The sequence below is a fragment of the Scophthalmus maximus genome, chromosome 12 (assembly GCF_022379125.1).
Source record: "Scophthalmus maximus strain ysfricsl-2021 chromosome 12, ASM2237912v1, whole genome shotgun sequence".
In the NCBI taxonomy this organism is placed as follows: Eukaryota; Metazoa; Chordata; class Actinopteri; order Pleuronectiformes; family Scophthalmidae; genus Scophthalmus; species Scophthalmus maximus.
Window position 1 is genome coordinate 5,935,593 of NC_061526.1, and position 18,701 is coordinate 5,954,293.

The 18,701-nt window shown below is 41.7% G+C and overlaps 3 protein-coding genes across 5 annotated transcripts; all 3 read right to left on the reverse strand.

The window, feature by feature from the left end:
- Positions 1-3,500: 3,500 nt before the first annotated feature.
- On the reverse strand, positions 3,501-5,780 carry fis1 (fission, mitochondrial 1). Its single transcript, XM_035619678.2, has 5 exons — positions 5,640-5,780; positions 5,105-5,237; positions 4,588-4,664; positions 4,391-4,496; positions 3,501-4,296 (listed from the first exon to the last, which is right to left on the reverse strand). Exons 1-5 carry the CDS (start codon positions 5,682-5,684, stop codon positions 4,193-4,195), a joined length of 465 nt encoding a protein of 154 aa, XP_035475571.1. The 5' UTR covers positions 5,685-5,780; the 3' UTR covers positions 3,501-4,192.
- A 127-nt stretch (positions 5,781-5,907) lies between these two features.
- zgc:103586 lies at positions 5,908-8,715 on the reverse strand. Its single transcript, XM_035619693.2, has 5 exons — positions 8,385-8,715; positions 8,159-8,275; positions 7,177-7,288; positions 7,039-7,096; positions 5,908-6,525 (listed from the first exon to the last, which is right to left on the reverse strand). The coding sequence occupies exons 1-5, from the start codon at positions 8,389-8,391 to the stop codon at positions 6,409-6,411; spliced, it is 411 nt and encodes a 136-aa protein (XP_035475586.1). The 5' UTR covers positions 8,392-8,715; the 3' UTR covers positions 5,908-6,408.
- A 138-nt stretch (positions 8,716-8,853) lies between these two features.
- LOC118291392 (transcription factor 7-like 1-D) lies at positions 8,854-15,887 on the reverse strand. 3 transcript variants are annotated; one of them, XM_035619644.2, is made up of 9 exons: positions 15,363-15,887; positions 13,659-13,728; positions 12,658-12,899; positions 10,542-10,594; positions 10,375-10,437; positions 10,130-10,271; positions 9,765-9,872; positions 9,566-9,612; positions 8,854-9,424 (listed from the first exon to the last, which is right to left on the reverse strand). In XM_035619644.2, exons 3-8 carry the CDS (start codon positions 12,880-12,882, stop codon positions 9,568-9,570), a joined length of 636 nt encoding a protein of 211 aa, XP_035475537.1. In that variant the 5' UTR covers positions 12,883-12,899; positions 13,659-13,728; positions 15,363-15,887; the 3' UTR covers positions 8,854-9,424; positions 9,566-9,567. The 3 variants fall into 3 exon arrangements, with proteins under 3 accessions (XP_035475537.1, XP_035475546.1, XP_035475533.1); XM_035619653.2 differs by having other exon boundaries at positions 8,854-9,446; positions 15,363-15,651; XM_035619640.2 differs by lacking the exon at positions 15,363-15,887 and having other exon boundaries at positions 13,659-14,064.
- Between the last annotated feature and the right edge of the window lie 2,814 nt (positions 15,888-18,701).

The window sequence follows — 18,701 nt, forward strand, 5'->3', positions numbered from 1 at the left end:
TGTGTGTGTCATTAGTAATCCCCCTGATAGCTGCTGGGTCACTGTGGCCAAATCCAGGGCACACGGAGTTTACCGCGCTGACAATGTCGATCCAAATCTTAACCTGCATTGTCAGACAACGTGTGCAGAGGCGAGGAGGTTGATCAACCAATAAACTCATCTGTATTTTAAAAAAAGGTCGAGACTGCGGTTCCAGAAATAGCTGCACCGATCAGTTCACCCAAAGTGAACCCGATCTGAGACCAAGCAACACAGCAAAAGTAGTGCGATTTAATTGAAAGCTACATTCAATCTATATCTATAGAGAATAGAAAAATAACCCACCACCTTTAATAAATCATTAAATACGTGATTTGGACCAAGCGTTCCTAAACAGAGACGCACTGTGCTTATGCTGAACAATTATCGGTGATGAAATAAAGAGATTACAGAGAATGTTATCATGGAAAATTTTCATTTGTCCCCGATAGCACCCGAGAGGAGTGTTATGAAAAGGCTTCATGTCGGTTAAAGAGCCATTAACCTGCTCCTTTATTTTAAAAAGTGCAGTAAACTGTGTACTTCCTTTATCGTTTTGAACAAAGACTGCAAATATCGTTTCCAACAATAACAACTGAGACATTTTGTGAGTTTTACACTAATGACCGGAAGCGTTCTAGACAAGTTTCCTATGTTTCCCTCTTGGTTTAAATCAAAGTCCATTGTGTAAATGAACCCACTGAAATTATATGTTTATTACCACTCTGTTTGCTTCAGAATAACAAAGCGGAGAGAAAATCAATCATGCTCAAAGATACTGACGGAACACATGATTAAAAAAAAAATTCCAATCTAGACTGGCCTGCCTCATCTATCTCACCTCCGCCTGGGGCGCTCTGAAATACCCCACATCCTGTCCGACCATAAATGTCTCCGTTTATGGCTGGGCTGTTTGCAGAGCTCATGTTTACAGCTCACTTGGCCGAGCATCAGTTGCTCATGAGTTTGTGTGTTTTAGGTGTCAATGTCAAATTAGCTCTGTCCATAAAAGCAAAACTTTATGCGATACCTGGAAAGAAGCCCATAACTTTTCTTTTCTTTTTATACGTGCTTTCCAGGGAGGTGGGATGAGCAAGTGATGACACGGCAGACTGTGCAGAAGAGATGGACGCAATTTTTTTTAAAAGAAGGCCGTGTGCTTTTGCTAGTTTATTCATAACGGGGCAGATAAGCGACAACTGTAAAAAAGAAAAAACAAAAAAAGTCAAGCTGAAGTGGCAGCTTTGAGACATTGGAACTGAAAGTTGATTTCTATTTTGCAACTGTAGTGTAACTCGTGACACTATTGTAATTTTTAGGAAAACATTTAAGACTTAATTTTGATTGTAAACAAGTTTTGGAGGCCAGTAAAAGCAGGACGGGTGGAATAGGAGAGGACTACAGTTTCCCACCAGGAGGATGAAACAAGCACTTGATCATATTAGCCCACTCCTCCCTCAGCTACGTTATGAATGCGGGGATGGTTCTACCTTGGCAACTATTGGATGCAATGGCTAAAAATTTGGCAAAAGAAATATTAATGGTTCCCACCCAGAGGATTACTCCGAATGACTGTGGTGACCTCATCCAGTGCCATCGACAGGTTTTTGACCTCATGATATTGTTAATGTTTTAATGCGATTGTGGTGAAAACTTGAAAACAAGTGTCACACACATCTAGTGCAGAATTTTGACCCTTCGAAAGCACAGAAACCCCTCAGAAGATGTTTATATATTTTTTTGTGGATGGAATGAATATTGCTGGAAAAAAAACTGTCTGAAATTGTTTTTCTGTTTATCTCTTCGAGCCTTGATGCTCTGCAAATAAGTGTCATCCAATGTGCAAAGAAATAAATAAGGTCAGGAAGAAATCTCTTTAACAAGTGTGAGAAAATTTACTGTCTCTGCGTGGGTCACTGGCTGCAGCAATATACTGTATCAGAAGACGACAACAAGATCAGACAACGAAATCGCTGTTCTGCCGGATTATACAATAACCTCAAATTACCGTCTGATGACATTTGTCCAGGATGTAACAGATGTGTTCCCTTTCTTCGCGCTGATTACACATTAATATTCCTCATGTTAAAGCAAGAGGGGAGTCACTGAACATTGGCCCTTGTGACGGAAACTCGCCGAAGCTGATCGGAATTACACTGGCTTCGATGAATCATTGATGTTTAAGTGTCTAAACATGTGCATGAGAAGAGTCTGGAGACAATCCCTGCATTGGTTTGGACATTTTGTTAGTACCTCCTCTGTTTGTATATTGGATAAAAAAAAAATGTGTTTGTTTTTTTATTATATAGCCACCCTCATGTTTGCATTTGCCCACTCGATCACCTCTTCCACACCAAAGAGGATACCTGTTTTCACTGATATGTCCCTGGGGGAGTTTCGGTCCCGTCAGGTGGGTTAATGAGTAACACCCCACAAGGCTGATAACGCCACGCATAACTGATAGTCTCCACCACCTGTTGTAAAAAAATTGTGTGGGTCAAGATGTGAAGATGATCGGCAGCGGGCGATCTAGGCCAGGCACGTTTTTTGTTTGTCTCTCTCCAAGACACTCAAACGCTTAGATAAGGTTCCCTAATCCCTCCTCCTCCTCCACTGAGCTTCACTGTAAATTTCATGGGGTCAATAAATGACAGTGATAAGACTGGGATCATATGCTGGACTATGCTCCATCGATAAAAGAATCTTATGAGAAATAACTTTGATAAATGGATCAGCTGCTGGCGTCCAGAAATGGAAAATTACACTGCTGCTCTTTCAATACAGTTTTAAAAACTTTAGACACACTCCCGATGAACCATTTCATGCAGATGATAGTTTTGGAGGTTTTTCAAGCAAGCGACCTCTAGGTTACAGGTGCCATACTTAAACCAAATGTCGATGAGACAAAATGTATTTTATTCCATGACACTCATGGAATTCAGAAATTTATAATCAAAGATCTTGAATCTTATAAATACCAAGTATTTTGTTTAGATTGTCTTATTTTTAAACCTTATGTGCTGCAACAGAAATGTTAAATTTTTGGTATCAGAATACGGAGACATTATATGATAAATTATCACAAGAAATGCTTGCTTTTTTAACTGGGTTTAATAACATTTAATGTTATTTGATCCAAACATTTATTTTAAAATGTCCTTCCAAAGCCCAATTCGATTTCACAAAGCCTTCGTCCGTGATGACTTATTTATCTCATAATTACTATATACATCAAAAAACGAAATCTTTAGTTGTTAATCAGGACCAACGGGCGAAAGTCACTTGAATGCATTAAAAATGACCTGCAACAAACTGTTATAACCCGTTATAGAATAGGGTTGGGAAATAAAACCTTAAAATCTCAGATTTAAAGATTGAAACTTTATAGATTGAAATCTTTGTGTGCGTGTTTGTGTTTGCGTGTGGCTCGGTCATTGAACATCTTCACATAAACTTCCTCAGGATTTAATCAAAACCTTCTCTCAGGTCAAAACCACTGTATTTTATTGAACAAGATGCAAAACACAAGTTCGATTAATGTAGCACAGATAAAGGTTTGAAGTGCGCATTACATGGCAAAATGTATGAATTTCCAAGAAGTGATTTTGAACTCCCTTTACTTTAAGTTGTATTCTGAACAATTGAAAATAAACCTCTTGGCCCCTCATCAGCAGCGGCTAGACTTTTATGTTTTTGAACATACCATTACCATGACAGGCTACACTTCCTACTGCACTCGTGACACTTTCAAAAAACAATCCTTCATGTCAAAAAAATTTAAAAAAGAGACTTACAGAACCACAACTGAATTTTAGTTTTTTTACAAAATGTAAATGTCAACTAAGGGACTTTTAGGCTAAGGTGCATGCAAACAAAAAAAACCCAATAAATCAGAGCTGCACCCTGTCTATTGTAACTTATTAACACATGTAATATGAAAGTGCCATGCTATAGCGTGTGAGCAGAGGAGCGAAGTAATGTCATATGTACGGGGAAATTCAACCCTGTTAAAATATGAAAACATGTTAACGACTGGCATGTTCAACTTTAAACCAAAAAGTTACATCCTTCAAGCTGTCTCCACTCAACTTTGATTTATGAATTATTTTTTTAATGAAGGGTAAGGGTCAGTGTATCAGTCCGGCACAGTGAAGACACGTCACCTCATGTCCGGTTAGGATTTGGAAGCTCCCTTTGACACGGCCAAGCCGATTAATCCCGCCAATCCGGCCAAGCCGATGCTGATCCCCCCGACGATCGCCATGCCGACCAAGCCGTCTGTAGGTGACGATAAGGTGAGGGGTCAGGGATGTAGGAACTAATTGTCTTACAAACAAAATTGCAGATTCCGGTGTGTTTTATTCGCGTTTACCTTTTTTCAAAGCCTTGACGATGAGTTTCTCCAGCTCCTGAGCCTGCTTGTTCCCCGGCTCGTTCTTGAGGAGAGTGCGGATGAACTTCAGGGCTTTTTCATACTCCTGGAAGGCGAACAGCGGAGGGAAGCAAAAAATTGTGTTATAATGATAAAATAATGTTACAATAGTCATCGCTTGAGGGAACAGCACTAACTTTGAGTCTGTAGTTGGCCACTGCAAGGTAGAACAAGAAGTCCCGGGAGTCGTCCTTTGATGACTTTTGAACAAGCTCTACAAATAAAAAAATTAGAATAAATGCATAATTATTCGAACCACAATAAATGAAAATGCGGAAGCTAATATCTGACAACAAGATGCAACATCTCGTCTGTATATTTCTTATAAAAACACCTCGTCTGAAATTCAATATTTGTCTGGTAATAGTAGTAATAATAAAGTTAACAGAGCACGATGATGATGATGAGTTTAGCTCATCATAGATATATATAATAAATATAATATATATATTAAGAAAATATGTTACAAGAAACTACAATATGAGGAATAACAAAAATATGCTGTCATTTATAAACACGAGTGACATTAAACCTTTGTCTGTTTGTATTCCATCACATTACAAGTATATATATTACATCTGTTTGATTTTTTTCGTTTTTCAAAGTCCATCAGTGTCACCCTGGCTTTGAAAACTTAAATGATACTAAACTCACCCTCCAGGAGCACGATCCCCTTCTTGATGTCCTCAGAGTATTTGCTCCTGATCAGACACCAGGCGTACTCGAACTTGGTCTCTTTGGAGACAGCTCCCTTCACCAGCTCGCTGTTGTACTTCTTCTCGAATTTCTGCCGCAACAAAAAAAGACAAAGGTGGCAACATGTCACCGTGACACTGACGCTGATCCACCGCAGTGAAGACTCGACTGGAATCACGTGCTTACAGGAAGCCAGCGAAACAGGAACAACACACACACACGGCAGTTTAATTAATGTGCGTTTTCCACTCCCGATTTGTTTTTAATGAATCAGGTACTACGCTACTAGCGAACATGCAAACCTGTCAACACGACCATTAGCATTAAGCTAGCTAGGTGACGCAACAAAGTACGCCTCGATACGACGTATTTCCGTAAGTTTTTTTAGTATTTACCAACTACACAGATGTTATAAAGACCTCGCCGCGAGTCTGTCGTGTGTTCGTGTTTGTGTTTTGTGAGAGAAAGAGGCTTAACGACGTGGAAAACTTACTAAAAGGTCTTCGGGAGCTACGACATCGCTCACCACAGCCTCCATGTTTCCGGAAACAGATTCAGATAGGCCCCGCCCACTTTTAATCACGTGACATAGGCGTCTTCAACGGCAAATTCAACTTTATTGACATTGCACAGGAGTGCAAAAAATTATTTTAAAAAGCATTAAAGAGCAGTGAAATGTATTGTAAAATAAAATATAAATAGGGAATGTGCAGTGTAAAAAGTATTAACAGGTGTTGACAGAATGAACACACTAAAGAAGTTAAATTAAGTACATGGTATAAAGAGTATAGTAAATACGCTATGGACAGATATGTACAGTATAGACAGTGGTCATGATGTGATTATATTAAAGGGGAGGTGTGTACAGTTATATATATGGACAGATATGTACAGTATAGACAGTGGTCATGATGTGATTATATTAAAGGGGAGGTGTGTACAGTAATATATATGGACAGATATGTACAGTATAGACAGTGGTCATTATAGAATATATTATAGGTGAGGTGTGTACAGTCATATATATGGACAGATATGTACAGTGTAGACAGTGGTAATGATGTGAATGTATTATAGGTGAGGTACTTCATCATCATCATAAACAACAACACACATTCTAAAGGTAAAATGACATTTTATTGTCTGTTCATGTGATGTTTGACAACATTATTTTTTCTAAAACAATAGTAAAAAGACTACCCTCCTTACAGTAAAATCAATGTAACTACTGTTGTCTGAGGATGCAGCTGAGGCCCTTTTATTCAGTTCTTCTTTGCGAGGTGTGCTGGGGAAAAGGCCAGAGGCAACAATTCACTGAGGCTGGTCTCTTTGTAAGATCCGTCCGGCTTGGTCAAGTACACGGTCCAGTTGGGTCCAAACTGGTGAGAGAGGATCAGAAATGCACAGTGGTGAAGGAGGAAAGAATGCCATGCATGACGGGAAGACAGAGATTCTACGGATTTCCCCTAAACTTTAAAGATTCCAGACCTTCTGAACCACTTACTATTTTATAATGATTTGACTTTGTCTCCAAGAGGCAATTTAATTTATTGACCCAAGGCCTTGCCCCTCTCTATAAGGAAGTTATAATGTTTTAGTGTCAGTGTTTGATGTCTGTAAGAAAAATAATATCAATGGCTTCGTGATTTGTACACAACCAGCGCGTGTTACAATATCTAAAGACATGTTAGGCAAGGGAAGAATCAGTGTTACTGTTTAATATACACAGCAAACATGGATATGCATCCTCATTTAAAGTTTGTGTGCAGATTATGGACAGAAATAACTTCCTCACAGCGCATGGACTGTAAAGTTTTTGCACCGCATCCTGTGCTGATCACCGATCAGGGTAATGATTGTCTGTCCGCTGGCAATAAAAAGAGTTGTCTTACCTCCATGAGAACCTGTCGGCAGGCGCCGCACGGCCCAACGAAACGGTCTTTGATGTCGCTGCACAGGAGAGAGGAGGAACGCATGAGCATGTGTGTCATATGAAGCGTGTCGCGTGCCGCCATTGCACCGAGTCTCACCATGTCACAGCGATGGCCGTGAACCGGCGGTGGCCTTCCACCACGGCTCTCTGGATGGCCGTCCGCTCAGCACACACCGTCAGACCGTAGGAGGCGTTCTCCACGTTACAGCCTGAGCCGCCATGGAAGAAGGGAGAAGTATTCACACCCTTTCAAAACTGATTTTTTTTCTCGATTTTAAAACCATCGTTGTGTCGTTTGTACACTTATAAATGTCCTTGTTTTGTATATTGTATCTACATATTACTATTCCCTCTCATTCTCAATCCTGAGATTCATTTCCAAACTGTTTTTTATAACTTCTGCTTTGAATGTGTAAAAGATTGGTTTTTTTTATAACACAGCAAAAACATCAAGTAAAAATACTGTACTCAATAGGCAGTAGAATGTATATATATACTGTATATTATTACACCATATCTTTTGTGTAAGCAGCATTTTGATACTGTTCTCGGTCAAGGATGAAATCTTAACTATTTATGTACCTTCAGGGTTATTTAGTTTACCTCATGACGATGCATCATACTTGATCGTCAGATTAGATAAGATTGGACAAGATATGGCTCTAAATATATTGATAGACTACATACTTTAGGGGCAGCTACTGTACACACCAACATAAGCAACTACAAAATATATGTTTTGACCAAAATGATCAGGAGGAAGCTGCATTTGCAAACATAAAATACAAATATTGCACACAAAGTATCTTGTGTCTGCAGTTACTGTTAGTTGCTGTTGTTATTGATATTATCATAATCATCGTAGTGCTGATTACTAGTAAACAAAAACAACTCCACTACTTGTCGAAGTCATTCATTCCACATCTTATAGGTAAAAAGTAAAAAAGTATGATTATTAAGTTGAAATTTAAATAGGCAAAATGAAAGTTGCCATGAAAAAGATTGTGCTTGAGTCTAGGACCACTGCACGTGTACTGTACTTGAAGGAAGAGAGAGACGTCACCTCTTTTGGGCCTTACCTGTGATTATAGCGCCATCTGCTGTCAAAATGGCAGCACCGACAGGGAACCGGCTGTAAGGACAGTACGCCATGTCCCGGGCCTGCAGGCACTTTGAAACGAGCTCTGCAACTTTATCTGCGCACATCACACAGAAACAAATCAACGATGAGCCGAACGCACATGTCATAAAACAGCCATCCTGCATTAAGGACGCGTTCACACACTTAGTACGAGGTGCACTAACCTGTCATTGCAGATGAAGACAGACATCAGTCTGTTCGTGACTTTGTCACCTTCTGCAGCTTCACTCCCCCCACACGCGACGGACAAATGCACGACAGCCACGGTCCTGTTAATGTTTTCACTGTAAAAACAAGAAGAGTCCTCCGGACACCAGCTGCCAAAAACAGAGCGACCCCAGCGGGGGACGGTCGGTGGCACAGCTGCAGGCGCATCGTTCCCCCTCACGTCATTGGCTGGAGCCTGGATGGACGCTGCGCGCGTCATGGACCAGTTTGGAGAGCATGGATTTAGTTCCCTTTTTACTTTTCTTTTCGTTTTTAAAAGAAACAGTGCCACGTGCTTAGTGGTCAGGGTTTGGGATGGAGGCTTCTGTCCACAAGTGTATATATAGATTTATTTATTTTTTGAATAGGATTTTCTCTTGAGAAAAAAAACGACACAGAGTCACCTCATCAGTCAGGACTGCAAGCTTGGATAATAACTTAAACCATATTCATTTTTTTATTTGCAGACTAAGCCTAGACCCTCATCATTGTGTAAAAAAATATAAGGAGGTTTTCGGTCAAATATCGTACACCATTGATAAATAACAGAGCAAAAACACAGATGGCACATGTCCTGCAGCTGAACTCTCACAGATATGCACAACATGAATTAAAGCGATCAAAAGATTCAAATTTCATAATTGTCCATGAATCTTTTGAAAAAGAATAAACCAATAAAATAACTGACTAGGGAGCCTCAGGATGCAAATTGTCTTCTTTCTGTCATCCTCCATAGGCAGTCACTGCTAAGAAAAAGACCGCCAGTGAGCCACGTCCTTGCACTTGGTGACATGTTTTGTTCACGTGCACATTGCGGGAAGGCATAGTCCAGGGAAGGTATGGGGAGACCCGGGAGGGAGGCCTGGCATGGTGTCCCACTGGGAGGGCCTGGGAGTCCAAGAAGGTTGGTGAGGCCGGGGGGAGGGAGGAGACAGGAGGAGACAGGAGGAGACAGGAGGGAGGTTGAGGGAGGGGAGGCGGGGGGGGGACGCTGATGCTGCAACACAAACAAGCGAAAACTTCAGCGGATAAAGGATAAAAAGGCGGTTGAGCGCCTCATCGTTGGTCTGGTTTGCGTGTCATATTGAATGTGTCATATAGTTATTTCCCATGAAAATGCACAGAAATATTGACTCACCTTCAGCACCTGGTGGGAGCCGTCCGGGTCCTCTTTCTCTTTTTGCCCTATACACAAAAAACAACATCAGACTTTCCGTCTGGTGTCCGCGGATAAAAATAAAAGAAACCTCTTTGCAGTGACTGTGTGTTGGATCGTGCAGTGTAGCGCTGTGAACATCGTACATGAGCTGCACTGTGCGTGAGCATGGTGTACGTACATAGTTGTCCCGGGCCGACCAGTCCGGGAACATCAGGTTGTGGATCACCTTCTCCCTGTCCGCCACTACGTAATACTGGGCCTGCTCTTCCTTGGACAGCGACTTCCACTGTGGACGCACAACGACACACCGTCAGCGCGACACAGCAAACAACACGGTGTATTCACCTCCCACAGTGTATTTGTGACATAAGATCCTGGAAATCCCTCCTCAGAAGAACAGAACGTATTGTGAAGATATCATGAATGGTGCTTTGTGTCGAGACAGTGCTCAATGCATGACGGCAGAAAATATCTTGTCAGTCTTTTTTACGAAAAAAGCTGTGAGGAAGTTTGCGCGACACCGAGCGTGTCCAGGCCACTCACCCTCTGTCCCAGGACTCTGTTCACGGCCGAGCTGTCTCCTGTCCCCAGCTCGGCCACAATGTGGGGCCTCTGCTCGGCCCTGAAGACCATGAAGGCGTTCGGAGGCTTCTTAATGTGGGGCTCCTCTTCGACCCTTCTCTTTCTATGGGAAAAACAGACAGGAGAAGAAAAACAACTGAATAAAAGCGTGAATTACCACGGTTTGATTATGAGCCTGGCTTTGTGATGGTCTCTTGTGACCTTACTGTGGTTGAGGCGCGGCCACTGGAGCCCAGTAGGTGGAGCGAAGGCCGTACACTCCTCCGTTCCTATACATAAATGCAATCACAGACACATTAGATGACATCAGAAGATACCGACACGCGCTCACAGTGGTGTATTTATTTGCATTTCCCGTGCGTTTTTGACTCACGTTACTCCAACAGGAGCGATCCGTTCGTGGCCTTGTATCGGGGCAAGGTAACACTGGGGACACAAACATGAAAAGACAGGAGATTTAGACAAAGCTGCATCGTCTGCGTCGTCGGGCGAGTTCAACGCATCCGGGGTTGTGTGTTTTTCCTTTACATCTGGTTTGACCACCCTGGGCGACCTGGCCGTGCTACGAACATGAACGACGTGAACAGGAAGTATTTCACCGGCTGCCACGATGAGAGCTGTTGGGATTCTCTAAAATGCTAAGGAAAGGAGCTTCAATGCGTCCTTTCCCATCTCCTTTAGCAAAGGGTACACTGGACTTTCCTAAGCGAAAGGGGAGCAGAAAAGGTCGATATTTATTTAACGTGACGCGCCTTGCATGGACATAAACGATTCAATCCAAAGTAGAAAAAAGAAGGAGAAGTGTGTCAAGCGCACTCACGTGGAAGAGGCGGTATCGTTCATTCACAAGCGACACTGTCAGGGCCGTGAATAATGTGACACGGAAATAAACGCTGATGCGATTGGGTCTGTTTGGTTTCAGCGACACGTATGAGTGACACTCTACGAAGTGAAATGAAAATAATACGCTCAAACAACAACAACAAAAATATCACGTTAATAAGCACAGGAGTTTATCAAGTTAACTACTGTGTGAATACTCTTTTGGACGTTTTGTCTGACGATGATCAAACCACGATGGCGAAGGAGAAGCTGAAGTGTGACGTCAGACGGTTTCTGCTGCCGAAGCAGAGGCGAGAAGGCGTGAATGTGTGACGTCAACGGTCACGCTGAACTGTTCACGAGAAATATTGATCAGTGTGTGGATCATTTTTTTAATGAAAGAGATAGTTTTGCGTTTTTAGAACTATTTACAATCTCCTCGTGTTGTTCCGAGCTGCAGTGATATAATAAGAATGTCAAATGTATGTACATGTGTTTATTAAGTGTGATAAACTCTCCCTCCGTTTATTAGAAACTCTTTTAAAAACCGGATTCCACTCAACTATCAATATCAGAACCAAACCAATATGGATTTTTGGGGGCCGATGCCGGTTTCGATATTTGGGATTACAAGATTTCCAATACGATACATTGGCCGATATATATATGTATATATAACATATATAAATATAACTTATTTATATTTTCCAAATCTGTCAATGATTCCGAAGATGTCGTTATCAAACCTTTATGACATAGACATGTAATTTAAGGCTTGATATTTTTGTTTAACCATGAGCTTTATCATAAATAACCAAATACATGACACTTATAACAAACGTTTATTTTACATCAAAATGTAAACATAAATGCACATTTAAAAGCTCAAATCAGTTGGCAGACAATATCGGCGGGGCTCTTAAACTTTGGGCCTGATATCGAGACGTCTGTGAGAGGCTAATATCGATACATCGCTCGGGCTCCAATAAATATCTGCTGCGCTTTCTTTATTACTTGTGTCACGTTACTGTCAACCCTTTTTGTCCAGGTCCGTAACCCTGTAGAGCGATGACGCCGTGTGTTTTTTGTACAGTGATCTGATTGGTCCGTAGTTGTGCACGTCGACTGGCTTTGATCTCTGTGATCGCACTCTGACGTTCTGCATAAATTACCAGGGTTGATTTTATAACGGTCAGACGAGGAACCGGCTACGTGCGGGACGTGGAGCCGAAGTGACACCGGTAACCGCAAATCAGTACAGGTCCAGGCCCCCCTCCCCCTCCCCCGCCCCCCGAACACCCTGCAGCGTGTGTGTGTGTGTGTGTGCGTGTGTGTGTGTGTGTGTGGGGGGGGGGGGGGGGGGGGGGTCACAGAGGTCAAGTGTGAAGATCCAGACCACCTGAGAAAAAGCATCAACATCTAATGACTCACAACATGGATTAAACTAAATATCACCTCTATAAATCAAAATATTAATAATCATGTGATTACAACTACATGAAAAAATCATAACTGCCTCCCCTCCATTGCTTCGAGTGAATGTTTTAGAGCCACAAAGTTACTGCTGCATTATTCCCACGCGAGAGTTTACATCGACACAACACGTGTCAATAATTGTTGATCATATATAGGCGCGTTTTTTGAAATTTAAAATATATTTTTTTTACCTGTAGCCAAAATGGTTCGGGTTCGGCTCCGTCCTCGGCGGGAGGAGGGGAAGGGGATGGAGAAGGCGAATGCGGGGGCGAGGGCGAAGGCGGAGTCGGAGTCGGAGTCGGGGGCCGCTGCGGGGTCCCCAGAAGTTCCTCCACAGAGGCCGTGGCCGTCTCCACCACCTCGCCCCACGTCATCCGGGCCAGCAAGCGCTCGAACTCTTCTTCGAGGGATTCCATCTTCCGAGCTCCTCTCGCTGGCGGAATGAGAGGAAAGTGACCGAGGACCTCGCTTTATAATTAAACTGCATCGAACGCGGTATCCAGGGGCAACAGTGGCCTGACCTGACGTGACCATGTATGGCAATATATGTCCGCCATTTTATGATACACATTTAATATTTGTTCAACATGGCGCTCCTGAAAAAGCTTTCTTTCCTTCGTTATCTTTTAACCATGTACAAAAAAAAAGGAAACATAAATTGAATATACCAGACTGAAATTCAGCATCAGCACGAGGCCTAAACTCCGCCATGCAGGGCTTAATAGTATCGAAATGTAACTGTCTCTCTTTACATTTTGCCTAATTTTGCAAACACAAAAACAAACAAACAGACACGGTTGAATACAGAAATAATAATAATAATAATAACACTTTTTTTAGATACTAGAAAAGTCCTGCATTCAAAATCCATTGCGGAATAATATGACGTTTCTGTCAAATACCTTCAGGTTTATGCTTTCACGTGAAGTTAACATTTACATTTATGTTTTTTTAATTTGTCCAGCTGCATCATTACAATTTATGTCGATATAAAATGCGATATAATCCTATTTATTAACTCAATAGAGATCCGAGGACATACATGTGATAAAATACAGAAAAAAGGGGGACATTTTTAAACTCTATTAAAATAGATTAGACTTCATAACATCATCCTAAATACCATGGAACGACTGAAATGATATCGGAGGAATATTTTTGAAATAAGGAATTTAGATGAAATAATCCTTACCGGCATTACATCGAAGTCACAAAAAGATAAAGATCCGTCTGTCATTCGGTCAGGAGCGAGGAGTTTGTGTCTGTAAGTCAAGAGAAAACGAAAAGATGTTTACTTTACAGCACCACATTAAGTGATAGTTCATCTGTAAGGCCCTTAGGGCACAAGACTTTCTGGCTAGGCTCCACATTGTTTAAGCAGAAGATCACAGTTGCCACCTCTGTTTTTTTGTCTATGCCAATAAAACGAAATGTATAAATGTCATATTATGGACTGCAACGGGCAAATCCCGATCATTTCTTCAAAATAGAAATTTTATAGTTCACTGATCGTCCGCGTAAAATGTCTGCACGGTTTTCCACAACGACAACGTACATCGAATATACGACATGTGTGGATGCACAAACTTCAATTAAATGTTTTCCCCTCCCTGTGTGTGCGGATGTTAAAATATCTGTAAAATTGTCTGCAAGCCCTGAGTGTCCATGACCGTTTAAATCCTTGATTTCAGAATAACACAATATATATATATATATATTTTGTTCATGGTGTAAGAAAATGAAATCTGCCAGTGATCAGCGATGGATTGCCTTTTTGTATAGTGATCCCTTAATTTGCAACGAGAATAGGCCACGACAAGGGTCGATGGTTGCTTCGTTTAAAGGGCAGGGGAACTTTAAAACGAAATGTAGAAATACCGTGGTTAAAGTCAGTAAAATAGTCGAATAATGAACTTGGGTATTTCTGTTTGACTAAATGAGAGAGAACTCTGATTCAACTTGTATCTAGTTAACGCATGTTCAGGCGTTTCGGGTGATCTGTAAGAAATAAAAAATTGTGGACAAGCCTGGATATCACAATAATACAATTTGTATATATACATATATATTTTTAATTTTTTTGATGGTGTAAGGCACTTCTTAAATCTGCCAGTGATCGGCAATGGGTTGATTTCTGTGGGGAACAATTTGCCACGAAAGGCCTCAACTGTGTCTGATTGCTTTAAACTGAACAGTTTCCAATAAGGGGGGGGGGGGGGGTTACTTACTAGTCCAGTAAACTTCAAACTAAACGAAATAGTCCATTGTTTCAAAGAAACAATTTTCGAAAAAACATTCCTCAAATCATCACCTCAGCCTCACCTGCCTCCAGCAACGCCTGACAATTCACTGGGGCAACACTTCCCCCTAGTGGCGGGAAGCCCACACAACGACACAAGGGGAAAAAAAAGGCTCCTAGACATTTCTCAGATATAAGGAACTATTATGAATACACGTGGTCTCATCTCTTATTCATCACAGAAGAAAGACACACTAAGATCTGATCACTACGTTTCCCCTCACACTATATGGACACTGCTACTACTACGGTATGACAAAGACAATACATTATCTAAATTGTTAATCTCATGAATGGACCTCAGAGACCTTTGGGTCGTGTGGACGGACACGTCGTCATTGCTGTGATACGATGACAACACACGGGCAGACACACACACACACACACACACACACACACACACACACACACACACACACACACACACACACACACACACACACTTAACCTCCACATTTAATCAGTTAGTTACTGTGTAATATACTTGGAGTCCAGTAGGTGGCAGACTAAAGCAGCCCATTCTGTTTGTTTGTATCACTTGCACAATATAGTTGGAAAATTAACCCCTGGGAATTCAGACTGGAGGAATCACTCTACTTCTTGGTCGTCTTGTCCTCGGGCTGCGTGCTACAGATGGTCCTCTGCGGCATCATGGTGTCAACGGCTGCTTGGGATGGAATATCCTGAAATCCTTTAGTAAACTGGGATAGAAGAAAAAGGAGAGGGTCCATGCAATTCTTTGCATTTCTGAGCCCCATAGGTCATGAAATCTACAAAAAAAGAAAGAAAGAAATAAAAGATTCCAGGGAGGTTAAGGAAGCAATGACATTTAAAACAGTTTTATCAAACTGGAACACGCGTGTGAGCCAACCTGTTCTGTACTGACTGGTTTACTTCCTGGGAGTGAGCCAGCTATGACTTCGACTCGTAGCAGCTTCACACTGTGTTTCTGTTTTGATTGCCATTCTGTATTTCCATCAATTCTGCCACTGACGAGAAAAACAGGAAAGGGCAAAGTTTTGATCCGGCGTTGATAACGTGTGCGCTCGGGAAGTGGGCAGTTTATGGGATTGTAGTGTGTGCTAAGCTACAACAGAGGAGAGAGGAAGCGCGCTCCTTTAAACACTATGGGAAATGCACTCAAAACCACATTGTGTAATTTTTCATCAAATTTGAATGGGTTAAATCAAATTCCAGTGTAGATAAAAAATTAAGCATCTCATCTAATTCAACTGTGCAAGACAGAATAGCACACATGGCATTACTTTGAATATGAAAAACAAAAGATGCAACTCTTTATATATATATATATATATATATATATATATATATATATATATATATATATATATATATATATATATATATAAAATATTTTTTAAAAGCTCTGGTTCCTTCTCATGTGTAAAGTCATCATATTGGATCTGTGGATGGCTTTTCACAAAAACATGACCTTTGGAACAGAAATATTTGCATAAATTGAAGATTAAGCTCAGATTTAGCACACGGTTGAACGTACGGTGATGAGTGCACATAAAAAGTTTTTTTGCCAGTGTTGCAGATTTGTAGACACATCATATATTCATGCGCTGGTAAGGTAACAGTAGGGGCCGAAGTAATGAAGTTGAAGTCGAATCGAAAGACATTGCATTACCCGTGAAGGATTGGCAAACATGACAGTGTTTCCGAAAACATGATTCACCGGTAACATTTCTCAGGAAATGCAGACTCATCGACAAATGTCTACACATTAACACGACGCTCACATTTATTTACAGACTCTCCGTCAGTCATCTGAGCGCTCGCTTCCTGTCCGAAACGTGAAATAAACATGTGACTGCTGTCTCCTGTTGTGAAAGTGAAGATCACTCTGTTGTATCTGACGTTACACATTTACATTACACATGCCTAGTTAGTGGCTTGAGACATATATCAGGTGAATGTGATGATACAATAAGAAATGATGAATTAGCAAAATTATACTTAGCATTATTTACATTTTTAGAGAGAGATAGTCTATATCTGTTCATGAATCGTAAATTTCACTGCTATTTTTCTTTCTCTCTTTCCAATTTCTTTATGGAAACTTTTGCTCTAACTGTTTCACTGACCAGCTGCTAATCATCCAGCCGAAGAACCTCTGCAGATTCTTCGCCTCACGCTGCGCCCACGCAGCCAGACGGTCCAATCTGACTGGATTTGTCGCGTGTAAAAGACTAGTGTCAGAGGTCAGAACGCCCCGCGTGGACGCCGCGCACGCTGCAGGTGCACAAACAGTACACAATCTGTACAAGTGCCCGGTAGCATGCGGTTAAGCCCTTAATCTTTTGTTGCCGCGGAGGGACTTCGTGGAAAGTGTTACCTAACTTTCAAGTTAAAAGCCGGTTGCAGGGCTGCGCCCAGGTAAATATAGACGGCGTCTTGGGAGAGACCGAAAGAGACCAAACCCTCTATGGTTCAACGCTAAAGCAAAGGCTCCCTGGCAGGACACATAAATACACTTAGGCCTGCTTCAGTGGCCTTATTGCCTCATTAACATCCCCCTGCCAGAATGTGGTCTTTGGCTTGGAAATAATTCAATCTGTCGCAAAAAGCGAAAATGATTTCAGGCTGTTCTTCTGTTCACATACTTCCAGGGCAGGGCGGACAATAATAATAATGATAATAATAATGATATGGCCCGCAGCTTATATAATGCCCAGCACAAAGCGAGGAAAGGGGCATATGTGAGAAGAGTTTGGAATAAAAGAACACTGGGACAAAGGGAGGAAAAACGGGAAGGGGGCCCGTTCCCAGCTGCTTCTCATGCAAATCGTATCCACTCTGAAAGAATCCGGAGGGGCAGAGTAAGTGCTATTTAATGGGGAGGTGGAGGAGCTCTGACGCAAGCGCGCACACAAGCTCGGAGGGAGACTGCGAAGAAAGGGAAAGTGGTCCCTAAAAAACAGAGGAGAGGAACAAAAATCAACCTGGTAGATTCATCGAGTCCCTGTTGGGAAGCCACTCTTTAGAAGTATCGCCTCTTTTCAGGGCTGACATAAAGTGGACTCCATGGAGTGGAGGTAGAAGGGAATCGGGCCACCGAAGGAGGCTGAATTAATAAAAAGAAATGTGTCACTCGAGTCGGTATGAGCTGTAACACCAATGCGGACAGAGCTGGACATAATGACTCAGAGAAAGACGATGACATTATACGCCTTAAAGCCGACCCGCCGCTCGCACAAAAGCGTTTATTTGCGACACACCAACGGCCACACGTCTCGACAGTCACGCTGTCGGTGGTGACCAACTCACAAACTCTTGACCCAGACTGACGTCACTGATAACTCGGCGGTGTCCGCCACCCAGTTGTTATGTCAACCACAAGTCGAGCCACAGCCCAGTCAGGCGCATTCAGCAGGTCTGGAGCAATAGACGGTGTCGTCAGTTCTGTCCACGTCTGATAAAGTTTTCTTCCCTTCTTCGGACTTCTGTAAATCTCTGCAATCAGCGTTCGTCGTTTCTTAGATTGCTTGCCCCATGTTGACTGGTCAAATTAACAAAGTATATTTCGAAATAGGATGACAAAAAAATATCGCATTGCAGCCCCTTGTTTTCTTTAGTTCTTGATTCAAGTCGAGCTAGCTGCAAGAACCCTTTCTGCCAAGGCGACAATTGTTAAGCTGCTGACTGCGCCTGTTTTGCTGGCACTATATCATCATATCACACAGAGACGTGGCATTTTGCACTTGAACCGCATATTACCAACAAGACATAGTCACTTGTGTATTTTATTTCCCCCCTCATCATTGCTTATCGTTAATCACACATCGAAATGTATTAAATTGTAATTTACATGACACTGACTTGAGAAAATCTTAGTAGTAATAATAATAATAATAATAAATTTCATTTATAGACAGAGAGATGCACCTAGCAAAACAGATACGTTCAGTT